Source organism: Propithecus coquereli, unplaced genomic scaffold (assembly GCF_000956105.1).
Source record: "Propithecus coquereli isolate 6110/MARCELLA unplaced genomic scaffold, Pcoq_1.0 Scaffold188, whole genome shotgun sequence".
NCBI lineage: Eukaryota > Metazoa > Chordata > Mammalia > Primates > Indriidae > Propithecus > Propithecus coquereli.
In genome coordinates, this window is record NW_012143634.1 from 5,539,556 (window position 1) to 5,554,902 (window position 15,347).

Below are 15,347 nucleotides of genomic sequence, written 5' to 3' on the forward strand. Positions count from 1 at the left end.
AAATAACTTTTTTCACTTTGGATTTGTGGTAACCAAAATTAGTTTAAGAACGTACTAGGAAAGTTCCTAAATAGTGTATTTTTCCTTGTTCTAGGTAGAAACTGTCAAAAGATTAATATGTTAATGTAGAGCCAATGTTGTAGGTATGCTTTATAAGCGTCTTTAGGAACGTGGTTACTTATTTCTGCAACATTTATGCTTGTCTGTGAGCCATTGGATGTAAAAACGAAAACTATGTCATTGTAGGTGGTTTGGTTTTGGCCCCAGATTTCTGGTTTTTTTCCCTTCTGCTTATCTACCTCCCTTCTCCCCCAACATGTGTGCTCGAATCCTAGAGTTTACTCTCTGCCTTGACTTTTTAGGGACCTAGGTTCTTCTCTTTTTTAAAAACCTTTTTAAATTAAAATCAGAAAATGCCAGGATCTCAGTCATGTAAACTTGTCTTATTGCACTTTAGTATAAATAAGTTTCTGTGCCTTACTTCCAAACATTAGCATTTTAGGGTTTTTGCCCTAAATGGTGGATTTCCTATCCATAAAAGATTTTTAAATAGATTAGGAGGAATAGGGGAAAGGGGAGGCAGGCAGCAAAATCTGCCCTTTGTCCCTGAAATGATACCACCTCTGACATTTGATGATCCTTTTAGGGTCTCTGGGGCAAGTGGAAGGAGCTAGAACAATGATTCTTGTTCTTTCTGCCCATAAAGGTTCTAGTTCCACCCCAACCCCCAGACCCATCATTCTCATTCTCTCTCTTGAGAGAGAGGACAAGGGCTGTGGCTTCTCAAGGAGTCTTCTCAGGAGCTTTGGCATGTAAAGGAACCTGTCAGAGGCTGTTTTTATTTGCAATCTTTTAATAGGGCCTTAATTTCTGTTTTATCCCTTTGGTGTGCTGGCCCTTCCAGCCCCTACCTAGTTCCCTTTATCACTCCGATCATAACTTTAGCTTTCATCCCATTGCCTACCCTAAGAATAGCAGGTGACTACAAACCAGAGCTCATTTTAATAGTTTTCCCTCCTTGTACTTTGAACCTCTGGAAGTAGTTTTATTATAGTTTTTCTGTTCCTGTGGCACATGGAAGATCTAAGCGACTGGGCATGTATTCTTCAAGAACTGATAGATGGGGGGTAGGCATGAGAGTTGTTCAGGCCATTGAATCTTGGACCATGGGATAGAGATTAACAGAATGGTGATTCAGGAGGCAGATCAGGACCTTTCTAAACATCAGTGGATGTGAGAGTGTTAGATGGTATAATTTATCAGGTAAGAAGTTGACATTTGGTTGCTGGCTATCAATATTGGAGAACTAGCAAAAAGAAATCAAAACCCTATTGGAGCTGTTTAAAAGGAATACAGGCCCGGCATAGTGGCTCACACCTATAATCCCAGCACATCAGGAGGCTGAGGCAAAAGGATCACTTGAGGCCAGGAGTTGAGACCAGCCTGGGCAACATAGCAAGACCCTGTCTCTACAAAACATAAATTAGCTGTGCATGGTGGCACGCACCTGTAGTCTCAGCTACTTGGGAGGCTGAGGCAGGAGAATTGCTTGAATCAGGAGTTCTAGGTTGCAGTGAGCTTTGATTGTGCCATCGCACTCCAGCCTGGGCAACAGAGTGAGACTGTAAAAAAAAAATTAATGAAAAAGGTAATACAAATCTTTTCATCTAACCACAGTGCAACACCATAATTACTATAAAACCCTTGTCTGACACTGGCCCTTTTGTGTGCTTAACTTCTAGTTTTGCCCACTATAACAAAGCATGGAGGGATTATTGCTTGGAAGCAAGGTATCCATTGCATACAGGGAGGCTGACAATCAAGTAGCACTTCTACATCTGTGACCATTTTGGTCTTAAGAGAATATTTTCTGTGACTCTCCATGATACAGTGTGCTAATGTGATATTTAGGATTTTAAAATGTTTGAGGTCCATGCAGTACTTTTTGAAGCATTTCAAATGGAGGGAAATGTTCCTGTGTTGGTTTTTCTCTTACAGCCATATTGCTGGAAACTTATAAAAAGTAGTTAGCCACGCAAACCTAGTTTTTCTGAAACACTAAGGTATTTAATAGTGTCGAAGTAAAAACCTAAATTATCACATACGATGAAGGTGATATGTGTCATATGTTTAATCAATTTCTTTTTCTGTTCTTAGACTGCCAAGGAAATCTGATGTGGAAAGGTGAGTGTGAAAAAGCCTTAAATCTGTCTCTTTATTGATTGATCTATGAGTGTAGGTGTGGGTGTCTGGATATGGGTGGTATAGGGCTGTGGATTGGAAACCTAGGCCTAAAGAGCCTAGGGTGATTTTTCACACCATATGTTTAGGGAGTCCTGGGAAATGTAATTTCCTCATTCTTGACAGTACTTGGTGTGAGACCAGTTCTAGACCTTCTCTTTATTGAGTGACTAATCTGGTCAAGTCCCTGAGTGGGATAGGAAGATACAGTCCATAATGGAAAAATCTAAGGAGCAGACTGGCTTTAGAAAGTTGGCTTCTAATTTACCATTTACTACAATGATGCTATTAGGCATGTTTAGAGAATTGACATTTGCCTATTGCTATTGTTTTATAGTTGAGAACATTTTAGTTCAGTTGGAGTTCGGGGCTTAAGACTTAACTAAACACTAGTATGTTTCCATAGACTAAAAGAACAAGATAAATGAAGGTTTAAAAGAAATCATGTGATGGAGATTTAAATTGTGACCGCAGTATAGGCTACTTGACTGCATCTGTGGCACTAATGCTCCTTGGTTGATTTATTTTTTTAATACCAAGCCACGGTGAGGGGCAGGGTTTAGCATTCAGTAGTGGCCACACTTTACTGCTAACCCCATCTGACCTTTTTGATAGATCAAAAAGGTAGAAGTGGAAGAGACAATTGAAGCATACCTGTGTTATGGTTTGGTTGGTCAGTTTTAAAGGAAGAAAACATAAGTCAGGGAGGGTTTGTTCCGTCTGCTCTGGGGTAGAAAGGGAAACTGGGCCTTTAAAAACTGACTCATGCTCCCTATCACTTGAGACAGCATGATGTCAGCAAACCATGTTATGATAATTTACAAAAGGGGACATCTCCATTCTAGTAGAGAAGTGCATTTAGGAAACTGAATTAACAATGTACAAGTATGTTTGCTCTGAGAGAGAAGCAAAAACCTCACATCCTCTGTAAGCTGTTGGTGAGTTAGAGTGACAGTACTGAAGTTCCTTGCCCTGAGGTGGCTGCCAGGTCTTAATGTACATTTAGTATTTCTTCTGTATCTCAGTCTTGTCCGTGATACTCTGCTTATTTTCTCTCTTATGATCCTTCAAAGACACTGGCAAAAGAGTCATGATCGTGCCCTTGATTCTTCTCTTTGTAGTACCACTAATATTGCCAGCAGGTCTTCAAGGAAGGCTTTGAGGTTGTTTGCATGCCCTCTCAATAGGAGGTAGACTATGTAGCCTTCAGTCAGAATTGTACTTCAGTAAAAACTTTATTTTGGTGCATTGCATCATGGTGGTGTTATTGGCAACATGCAGAGCTATGGGTTGGATCTGTAGGTCATTGAACAACTATACTAAGATTAATAGGTCAGAGTCGGCCAGGCGTGGTGGCTCACGCCTGTAATCCTAGCACCCTGGGAGGCCGAGGCGGGAGGATCGCTCAAGGTCAGGAGTTCAAGACCAGCCTGAGCAAGAGTGAGACCCCGTCTCTACTAAAAATAGAAAAATTAGCTGGACAACTAAAAATATATAGAAAAAATTATCCAGGCATGGTGGCACATGCCTGTAGTCCCAGCTACTCGGGAGGCTGAGGCAGAAGGATTGCTTGAGCCCAGGAGTTTGAGGTTGGTGTGAGCTAGCCTGACGCCACGGCACTCTAGCCTGGGCAACAGAGCAAGACTCTGTCTCAACAACAAAAAAAATAGGTCAGAGTCCATTTGGAGGGACATTGGTGTTCTGCTGGGTCTTGGCAGCAGTCCTGGCCTGTTGATTATTTTTTCCACTGTCTTAAAGTAAATTATGAAAGGTATGATTATCAGTTTTATAGCTGCTATGAAGTTGAGAGGTCTAGCTAACACATTGTTTTGGGGGCTTTAGGAGTAGATAAATAAAAGTACTAATGAGTATTGGGAAAAAGCATAGTAGTAGGTATAGCATAAAAATAGATGTGGACAGACCGTCTACCTTTTATTTTTAGTACTCAACATACTTTAACTTTGCTTGGATAATTTTTAATGTATCTAAGTTTGTCATTGAAATTAGTGTGGTAAAAAGTTGGAATTTTTTAAATCATACTGTTGCCAGATGGGAAATGGGCCCTTGCTTTCATAGAAACAATACAGTTTCAAGCTTCGGCAAAAATCTATTTTAATTCCCTTCTCTTACCAAAAGGATTACTAATTATTAGTTAAATTACTCCTCATTTCAGTTACGAAATTCATAATTCATAGCTCTTAACAATTTGGTCCCCTCCGTGAGCCAGTTAACTTCTGCCATGTGTCCATTAACTTAGTATATTTTAGTAAACAACTTTTATTACAATATAAAACTGATTTAAAAATGTGATTCATTGCTAAAACATTCTATTGGGCTTATTATTCTGAGGTGAAAAATAAAGCATATGCCAATGGTATACAAAATGACAATTCATATTTAGATAAATATTTTAGGTGGTCCATTTTGTTGTAGTATTTGTGAACAAAGATTGATTTATTTTTTGGCCTAGATGAAATAAATTGTGAAATACTCTTTCTAAAATGTTGATTTATTAAGAGTTTTTTTATTTTATAGGAAAATAGAAATAGTGCAGTTTGCTAGCCGGACACGCCAACTCTTCGTTCGATTATTGGCTTTAGTAAAATGGGCTAATAATGCTGGCAAAGTAGAAAAATGTGCGGTGAGTTAAACTTTTGATTTTACTTTGTATAAAATAATGTTTTGAATGCCATAATAGACATAGTTTCTAATTTTAGCTTTATATCTACCGATTTGTTTCGAGTGACATTACTTATGTGAGTAATCATACTTCTTTATGATAATATATAATATATTTCTGTGGAAACTTAGTATTTGTTTATGGACACCTGATCAGAAAGAAGAATAGGAGCTATCTGGAGACATCATTACATGAGGAGACTTTAGATATGAGACTGGAACTAAAGGGGGGGAAATGATTAGTTTATATATTTGTCTGGTTCCTTAGAATTTGAAAGGTTCTCCCTTAAATTTTGCTTATTGATTCTTGACAATTGTGTGATCATAGAATCAGTATTTTCTTCCTATTTTACAGACGAAGAAATGATAAGGTTCCTAGAAGTTATGCGGCTTCAAGGTCACAGAGATGATAACAGCATTTATGTTTGTTTATTCATTTACTAATTCTCCAAACCTCAATTGAGCACAGAGTATAGGGCACGGCTGAGGGAGACTTGGATAAGGCACTGTCCTAGCCTTTGAGAAGCTCATAGTCTTTTGACTTTTGAAATCACTCTTCAAATTCAAAGAAGTGACGTGCAGCAAAGTGTGCCAAAGATGCTAAAATCTCCCAAAAAAAAAAAAAAAGCTTTATGCTATGTTCAAGAAGCATTCAGGAGGAAAAACATCAGTAGGGATCTTGTGTTAGCTCATTGAACTCACAACTCGGGGAGTATGATGTGGTGGTAACAGATGAAGCCCACAGTTACTCCTGTTTTACTTCAGTCTCTTCTAATGAGGAGAATGAAGTTTATATTGAAAAGGGTAGAGTAATTATCATAAAATGAATAGTCCTGAAATAATGAGAGCATTTACCCACTTTCATTGAGGTTAGCTCTGAGCCCAGTTCTGCAAGACCAAGTAAAACTTCTACCCACAGTCAGTTATATTTGGAAAGTTGCAGGGAGTGAGAAGATTCTCTAAGTAAACTTGACATTGATGCTCAAATTCCTTTTTTATCAGTTGTGTAATGGCATTTAAAATTTTTATCAGTTTTAGTAGGTTAAAGCAGAAAAAACAATTTTTGTTGGTTAAATTATATTTGAGTGATTTTTTAAATTTCTTAGGTTTATCAGACTTCCTAGATACATTAAAATTAGTAGCTACCCAGTATAGAGGTATCATAATAAATTTATTTTTAGCACCCTGTCAAGCTAAGATGAAAATATTTTGTTAATACGGTAATTTTTTATTTGAAATCTATAGGGGCTAGCCTATTCCATAAAATTCCACTTCGAAAGAAATCTACAACACAATTGTGTTTTTCTGTGCATGATTTTCCTGACATCCACCTCAATTTTAGCCAGCTGCATTTGCTTATCCTCTGTTTCACTAGGTTATCTTATCATTAGACATAGAGCTTATGTGACAGTTGCCAAAGTGAAAGGAGAAAAAAGGTTATGAAGAAGTTGAGAATTTTAAATTCTAGAATGCAGATTCCTTTTTTCGAAACTTAAAAACTGATTTTCATTGAAGTTAATGCAGCCCTGGCAGCTAAGCCAGTGGCAAGGCTGGAAAAATTCTGTAGGACACATCCAGCCACAGATCTTCTGTCTCTAGGAACAAGCTAATATCATCCTTCTATATAACGTCGATCAAAGGTTTATTGAGGGGAAGAGTATTTTGTACCGTGTATTAAGTTTATCATGTGGGAAGTTTCTGTTTACTCATGTGTTATTATCTGTCAATATGATTGGGAAATTAAAGTTTGTAAACAGAAAGTCTTGTATACTGTAAACCGTCATTCAAAGAATGGTTTTTGTAATGAATATTAATAAACAGACTTATTCCAAGTTTATTAATCCAAAAGTTTATAATTCACTTCATTGTTTTGGAAATTTTGGCACCAGGTCTAATGAATCTATTTTGGCTGAAATGAAGAAGTATGGTATGGTATTTCTGAAAAGCCTACATTTTCTTTTTATTAATTAGTTAATTTGGGGTAACATTTCATTAAAAATGTTCAAATTTTTAGTGAAAAATTAGGTATCTGGTGTTAAATTCCCGGTTATACCATGGGTATTTAAAGTATGTGTTTGATAGTACTGAGCTGTGATTCAATAACATAATATCAAGCAGAATTTAAAACACTTGGTTTTGATATTGAGCCATATTGTATTCATCTTTCACTAATTCATAGTATAGTATTTTTCTATTCATTTTTTGAATTCTTAAATTATATTCTAAATAAAATCTTATACTGAACTTTCAGTATTTTTGTTTTGTGAATGTAGGTACAGGTGTGTTTATGTCAGGGATAAAGTCTGTCAACTGTAGAATTAAAGGATCGTTTATGTATTGATGCTATGTTCTCAACCCAATGATTATTTAACTAATCTCATTAGAGGTTCTTAATAGATAATGGTCCTTAGCCATGCCAGACATATTATGAGTGTGTAAATCCACAGTTTATAGAACTCTGACTAATGGTAAAACAGTCTGGATAATGTTTTGTCTAAGGAAAAGAGAAAATATCTCTCATTTTCCTAGAGCTTTTTTTTGAATAGCTTTATTGAGATACAATTCAAATACCATACAATTCACCCATTTGAAGTATGCAATTCAATGGTTTTTGCTATATTCACGGATATGCACAGCCATCACCACAGTCAACTTTAGAACATTTTAATCACCTTGAAAAGAAAACCCATATAACTATCACCCCACACCTCTCCTTTAGCCCTAAGCAGCCACTAATCTACTTTCTGTCTCTGTAGATTTGCCTATTCTGAACATTCCATATAAATGGAATCTTATGTGTTCCTTTTTTTTTTTATTTTTAATTTTTAGAAACAGGGTTGTGCTCTGTAGCCCAGGCTGGAATGCAGTGGCTCAATCATAGCTCACTATAGCTTCAAATTCCTGGATTCAAGCAATCCTCCTGCCTCAGCCTACCCAGTAGCTGGGAGTACTGGCACTCACCATCACACCTGGCTAATTTTGAAATCTTTTTGTAGATATGGGGGTCTCACTGTGTTGCCCAGGCTGGCCTCGAGCTCCTGGCCTCAAGTGATCCTCCTGACTTGGCCTGCCAAAGTGCTGGGATTACAGGCATGAGCCACGATGCCCGACCTGTGTTCTTTTTTGACTGATTTCTTTAACTTAGCATTTTTTTTTTTTAACATAATGTTTCCAAGGTTCATTCACGTTGTAGCATGTATCAGTATTTCATTCCTTTTTATGGCTAAATCACATGTATGTTTTAATACTACATTTTATCTGTTCATTAGTTAATAGGCATTTGGGTTGTTTCCAGTTTTTGTCTGTTATAAATAAAGCTGCTGTAAACAGCCATGTCCAAGTTTCTGTGTGAATGTATGCTTTTATTTCTCTTGAGTATATACCTAGGAGTGGAGTGGCTGAGTCATATGGTAATTGTATATTTAATCATTTGAGGGAACTGCCAGTCTGTTTTTCAAAGTGGCTGTACCATTTTACATTCCCACTAGCAATGTATGAAAGTTCCAATTCCTCCACATTCATGCCAACACTTTCTATGAATCTAGCCATTCTAGTAGATGTGAAGTGGTATCTCATTGTGGTTTTAATTTGCATTTTCCTGATGAGTAGTGATGTTGAACATCTTTTCATGTGCTTATTGCCCAATTGTATATCTTCCTTAGAGAAAAGTCTATTCAGCGTTAAATTCTAGAGGAGATTATTATTAATCATATTAACAGCTGATATGTGAATACTTAAAAAAGAATGTGATCATAGGGACCTACATGGATTCACTAATACGTTACTCAAAACTAAAGTTTTATCTTTATTAATTAGATTTCTGAGTCAAAGGAATGTAGCTAAAGCTTGTGTATTGTGTTCAGTGAAGTAGTTCAGATAGTGTTTCATTAATTACTCATGTTTAAGGTGGAGTGTGTGGGCTAGATAAACTGTGGCATCGCAATAGGGTCAGTGCATGTCTTGCTGGAGGGAGGTATCTGGTATTGTTTGACCTGGACTTTATTGTGATAAGCAATTTTATAGTGACCTGAGTGAAGGAAGATTTGGGATGGCCTAAATATGAGTAAAAGCCAGTTCAGAAGTTGTATATGAGTAAAATATGAGTAAAAGCCAGTTCAGAGTATGTTAGTGTCATGGCTGCTAATAAGTTAGTATTGGTAGCATTGATAGAAATCCATTGTACTAGTCATAGGAAGTAGCATTTCTACTGGACTATGCTGTATACGGGGTCTAACTTAAGTGTTAGAAGAAACCTTTTTTGGTTTCAGCTTCTCTGATTATTGACTTTCTTTGGGCAAGTGTCTTAACCTAATCCTCAATTTTCTCATCTCTAAGGTGATATTAATAGTAATTATCTAGTTCTGTTTCCTAGAGTTGTGAAAATCATAATAAAATAAGTGTGGAAATACTAAGAAAATGTAGAGCATTGTGTATGTATGATGTGGTATTAATTCTGGGTGGCATGTTTAAGTTGGCCCCTGTGACAGCCTGTTTGAAGGACATAAGAGAGGAGACTTTATTGTTCTAGAATAGAACTAGAAGATAAAAGTTTCCAGGAGGTAGGTTTTCAGCTCTCTAATCTCTACTAGTTCAGGCATCCTTATGAAATGCATTGAGTAGAAAAGTGATGGAAAGGATTTCTGTATTGGGCATAAAGTTGGCCTATATTTCATAATGGACAACATTTTTGAATGTTTCCTATGTTCCAGGCACTATTCTAAAGGTTTTATATGCATTAACTTTTTTTTCATTTTTTTCCAATGAATATAGTTGTGCATATTTTGGGAGTACATGAGATATTTTGATACATGTATACAATGTGTAATGATCAAATCAGGGTGATTGGGATATCCATCACCTCAAACATTTATCTCTTCTTTTTTTGGGAACATTATAATTCTTCTAGTTATTTTGAAATGTACAATAAATTATTAACTATCATTGTTCTTTTTTATGGCTAATTTTCCATTGTGTATATACCACATTTTCCTCATTCATTGATGGACACTTAGCTAAGATATGGAATCAACCTATTATGAATAGTGCTGCAATAAACATGGGCATGCAGATATCTCTTTGATATATTGATACCCTTTTTTTTGGATATATACCCAAGCAGTAGGATTGCTGGATTACATGGTAGTTCTATTTTTAGTGTTTTGAGGAGCCTCCATACTATTTTCCATAACTTCTGTATGACTTTACATTCCTACCAACAGTGTATGAGTGTTCCCCATTTTCTACATCCTAATCAGCATTTGTTTTTGTCTTTTTGATAATAGCCATTTTAACTGGGGCGAGATGATATCTCATTGTGGTTTTTTCTTTTTTAGAGACAGAGTCCTGCTCTGTGGCCCAGGCTGGAGTGCAGTGGCACAATCATAGCTCACTGCAACCTGGAACTCCCAGGCTCAAGTGATCCTCCTGCCTCAGCCTCCCAAGTAACTAGGACTACAGGCATGCACTACCATGCTTAACTAATTTTTAAAATTTTTCGTAGAGATGGGATCTCACTATGTTGCCCAGACTGGTGCCGAACTCCTGGCTTCAAGCAATCCCCACCCTCCTTGGCCTCCTAAAGTGCTGGTATTATAAGAGTGAGCCATTGTGCCTGGTCTCCTCATTGTGGTTTTGATTTGCATTTCCCTGATGATTAGTGATGTTGAGTATTTTTTCATATACCTGTTGGCCACTTGTATATCTTCTGAGAAATATCTTTTCAGGTCTTTTGCCCATTTTTTAAGTGAATTTGTATTCTTTTTACTGTTTGTTTGAGGTCCTTATATATCCTGGTTATTAATCCCTTGTCAGGTGGATAATTTACAAATATTTTCTCCCATTCTGTAAATTGTTTCTTCATTTTGTTAATTGTTTCCTTTTCCATGCACAAGCTTTTTAGCTTGATGTAATCCCATTTGTCTATTTTTGCTTTTGTTGCCTATGCTTTTGAGGTCTTACCCATAAAGTCTTTGCCTAGACCAGTGCCCTATAGCATTTCCCAATGTTTTCTTGTAGTTTCATGGTTTTGTCAGAATCCCAGATTTTGGCACCAAAGATGTCAGGACAGGAGTCTGCCCTTGGTTCTTGGTGTGCTCTTGGCCAAAGAATGACCAGACACACCAAAGTGTCAAGTCCAGACTATTATTCCGGTCCTCTGACTCCTTTCTTGGAAAAATCACCAGCAAGGCCAATACAACAGAGTAACCTCAGGCAGAGAGCAGTTTCACAAGAGCAGCTCTTTACTGTGGAATAAAATGAGTCTGTCTCCGCGAGTGGAGAGACAGACCAATTCACTCACTCACTGACCCACTCACTTTCTTCTGACTTCTCAGATTGTTTCCTTTTATTAGCCCAGTCTGGAGGCGAGCTCTTTGGAGGTGTAGGCTGTTATCAAATGATCAACAGGTGTCCTCAAAATTCCATCTGCATATAAGAGTTTCCTCTAAGAAAGCCCACCTGGGTGGGGGGTGAACCGCAGTGCAGATTTGAACTAATGGCATATTAATTACCCTTACATTACTCTAGGTCACTTTCTAAATCTTATGCCTGGGCTGGGGAATTGCTAGACTGATAAGCATTCCTCCTTCCTCACATGCAGCAGTTGCTCGTGATAGGATTCAGGGTGGGGCAACACCAAAATGGAGTGCCCAACCTTATCCTTCCCAGGTGGAGCAATTGCTTAAAACAGCATCAAAACAGGCAACCCTTGTCCCGAGAAGAGCTGGAGATCCTGTCTCCCTAACGGTTTTAGGTCTTACATTTGAGTGTTTAATCCATTTTGAGTTGATTTTTGTACATGGTGAAAGATTGGGATCTAATTTCATTCTTCTTCATGTGGATGTCCAGTTTTCCCAGCACCGTCTGTTGAAGAGACTGTCCTTTCCCCAATATATGCTCTTGGTGCCTTTGTTGAAAATGAGTTGACTGTAAGTTCGTGGATTTATTTCTGTGTTCTCTACTCTGTTTCATTGGCTATATGCATTAACTCTTAATCCTGAGAATTTGATGAGGTTAGGAATCATTATCATCTCCATTTTACAGTTGAAAAACTGAGGTGCAGAGAGGTTAAGTTATTTGCCAAGGTTACAGGGCTAGTAAGTTGCAGAGTTAAAATTGAGACCAAGGCAGTCTAGGTACAGGAGTCCATGCTTTTAACTTCTTCATTACTAACCAACTCTAGAAGTCTGTAAGAGTAAAAAGCCTTTTATTCTGTTTACTTTTCCTAATTGTTGATATTAGGTATGTATAATGTTAAGAATGGAGAAATGAATTAGAAAGCTTTTTACTTAAAGTGACAGAAAATTGTTTTTAATGTCAAATACAAATATATTAAATATTCTTTCTTCAAATTCCTGAGAGAGTTTTTGAAGAACTATTTTGCAATATGTAAAACCTATATTAATTCTCCTTGAAGTTTACTTTGGAATGAATATATGCTATTTAATGTGAAAAGGAGATAGTTTTCAAGGAAGATTAATACATTTACTCTTTGCTTTAAAGATGATCTCAAGCTTTTTAGATCAGCAAGCCATTCTGTTTGTGGACACTGCTGATCGGCTGGCCTCATTAGCTAGAGATGCTCTGGTCCACGCACGCCTGCCTAGTTTTGCCATCCCATATGCCATTGATGTACTGACTACTGGGTCTTACCCACGGCTGCCAACCTGCATTAGGGTAAGTACTTTGCCCTTGTACTCCAAAAAGTTGAAGGCTTTGGCATTTGATTCTGTTATTAATATATTATTAAGTAGCCCAGCAAAAAAATATTTTAAAAGAAGTAGTTTATATAGTTTGCTTTTTTCTCTACAACTAAAATTGTGTGTTTTTTGAAATACGTTGGGGCCAGAATGTGAGTAGTTATCAAAATGGGTGAATCTTTTTTTTTTTTTTTTTTTTTTTTTTGCAAGGGTAAGCAGGTGTGCAAAATTAACGTCTATTTCGGATGTGATAAGGCCGCATGCCTAGTTGCTTTTTGAAAGTGTTTTAAAAATTTATCGTTGTGGTAGTTTACTGACTTGGTGCTATATTGTATTTTATATTTTAAGAAGTGGTGGAAGTCATCTGGTAACATAAAATTGGTTCATAAATGGAGCATGAAGAATATCATTATGGTCTTAGCTAAATGACTGGTAGAATCATTGGTACTCTAAAACATGATAGTAATGATCACTATTATTTGATGTAGACTGCAGAAATGAGTGTTGAGATTTTCTTGGGTAAAGTAAGAAGACCTTGTATAAAAACAAAAAAAAATCCTTCTTTGTACGTTATTTAAATTAACTTAAAATTTTTTGTAGGATAAAATTATTCCTCCAGACCCAATTACAAAAATTGAAAAACAAGCCACACTTCATCAGCTGAATCAGATTCTTAGACATCGGCTTGTAACCACGGATCTTCCTCCTCAGTTAGCAAATCTTACAGTTGGTATGTAACTGAAATTTATTTTTTAAAGATTGATTTGTTAGAATATTTTCTTAAATAGCTTTTTGGATTTTATTCAAAGAAATACCATGAAGTTTTGACTCACAGTTTTGGTAATATTCAAATCTATGACTTGTCAAGTGTATCATTTCTCTTTAGTGTCTAGAAATGCAGTGCTGGTATTTGAAGCTTGAGAGTGGGTGAGATTACCAGGGGCTGGAGGAGAGAAGAGGTCTCAGAGTTGAGCCTTAAGAAAGTATTATTCATTTATGTCAGAAGAGTTACCTTTGGTTCTTGATGACCTGGAAGCTGGCTACTGCTTATTTGGGGACCACTGAATTGTTTGAACACTTATGAAAGAATCTTCAATCTATTTAAATTTCTTATAAGTAAGACTGAAAGTTCTAGGTCAGCAGGAAGCTGTTTATTTCTAGTAAAGTACACCACCACTACTACTTTTTCTTCTTCTAAAAGCAAATGGCCGGGTGAAATTTCGAGTTGAAGGAGAATTTGAAGCCACCTTGACTGTAATGGGAGATGACCCTGATGTTCCGTGGCGTCTTCTCAAGCTAGAAATTCTAGTTGAAGATAAGGAAACAGGAGGTAAATCATAAATACTGATTTATATCATAAGTATGAATTTAAGTGTTTAATATTTTTATATTATTGAAATATTCCTGCAGGATAGTATAGCAATTTATCCTGTAATTTGAAACAAACTTTATGATAATCATAACTACCTACTGACCATGGAAGTTTCAGTGTTTCTCAGAGTATAATGTTTTCTAGTTTCCATATATAATTTCAGTTCTTTTGAAAAAATTCATTATTAATATACGCTTCCTTAGTTGGTACTATAACATGACCTGTACACCTTTCTAATTAACTACTTTCTTTTCTCATGCCAATGGAAGATGGGCGAGCATTGGTTCATAGTATGCAAATCAACTTTATCCATCAGCTGGTACAGTCTAGGCTTTTTGCTGATGAGAAACCTCTTCAGGACATGTACAACTGCCTACGTATCCTTCTGAAATTTGAGACATATATTTGTAAGGATTTTGTGTCTCCCTCCTCCCCCACACCCCCCCATTTTTCATTTGTCCTTAGTTCTGAACTGTAGCAGCCTAAATCCTCCCACATTTTTGGGTAGAAATAGGGCTGGGGAACTGGTCAATGTGAAGAATAGTGATACGTCTGTAACCCAGATTTAAAATTTTACTGTTGACTTTGCAGGTAAAAACAAAAAGTTATTAGTTAAAAATAGTACTATTTGAGGAAAAAAATAGTACTATTTGGTCAATCCGTAATCTCTAAATTGTGACACATTAAAGGGCAACCTAGACCTTGTGGTTTGTTTGTATTGGTTGAAAATTAAATATAAAACCTTTTTCTGAAATTATGCCTCAAATTATAACACTTCTTAGAATGAGTCATCAGAGAAACAAGATCCCAGAAATTTCCTTCATAGCCAGTTTTGCAGGGATAGAGCCTTTGTTAAGTGAAGTTCGCCTGTATTTGACTGATTGTTAGAGTGATATATTGTATTAGATTTACTTAACGAGATCTATCAGATTCTTTCTGCTTATCACTTCAGTTAGAAGTGTTACATTCCCAAACTCTAATGTTAATCCGAGAGCGGTGGGGAGACCTCGTGCAGGTGGAAAGGTATCATGCTGGAAAGTGCCTCTCCCTCTTGGTCTGGAAGTAAGTAAAATTGGTTCTGGTGGGTTCATGCTATGATTTATAAATAAATACTTGTTTTATTTCTCTTTTTCTCTCATACATCTGATTTAATATGCAGTTGACCCTTGAACAACACAGGTTTGAACTGTGTGGGTCCACTTATACATGGATTTTTCTCAACCAAATGTGGATTGATTCATGGGATGCAAAACCCACGTATGGGGAGGGCTGACTTTTCTTATATGCAGGTTCCTCAGGGCTGACCGTGGGACTCAAGTACAGAATATGTGTGGATTTTTGTATGCCCAGGCGGAGGA

At 36.8% G+C, this 15,347-nt stretch overlaps 1 protein-coding gene across 1 annotated transcript in view; it reads left to right on the forward strand.

Moving 5' to 3' along the window:
- LOC105809041 (mediator of RNA polymerase II transcription subunit 14) overlaps nt 1-15,347 on the forward strand; it is a gene marked incomplete at its 3' end in the record, with an annotated part of 68,994 nt that overhangs the window by 3,955 nt on the left and 49,692 nt on the right. The window contains exons 2-8 of the mRNA XM_012642800.1: nt 2,158-2,184; nt 4,777-4,882; nt 12,421-12,594; nt 13,218-13,347; nt 13,819-13,947; nt 14,259-14,366; nt 14,919-15,051. Of these exons, the coding sequence (XP_012498254.1) occupies nt 2,158-2,184; nt 4,777-4,882; nt 12,421-12,594; nt 13,218-13,347; nt 13,819-13,947; nt 14,259-14,366; nt 14,919-15,051 (807 nt within the window). The remainder of the gene's footprint in view (nt 1-2,157; nt 2,185-4,776; nt 4,883-12,420; nt 12,595-13,217; nt 13,348-13,818; nt 13,948-14,258; nt 14,367-14,918; nt 15,052-15,347) is intronic.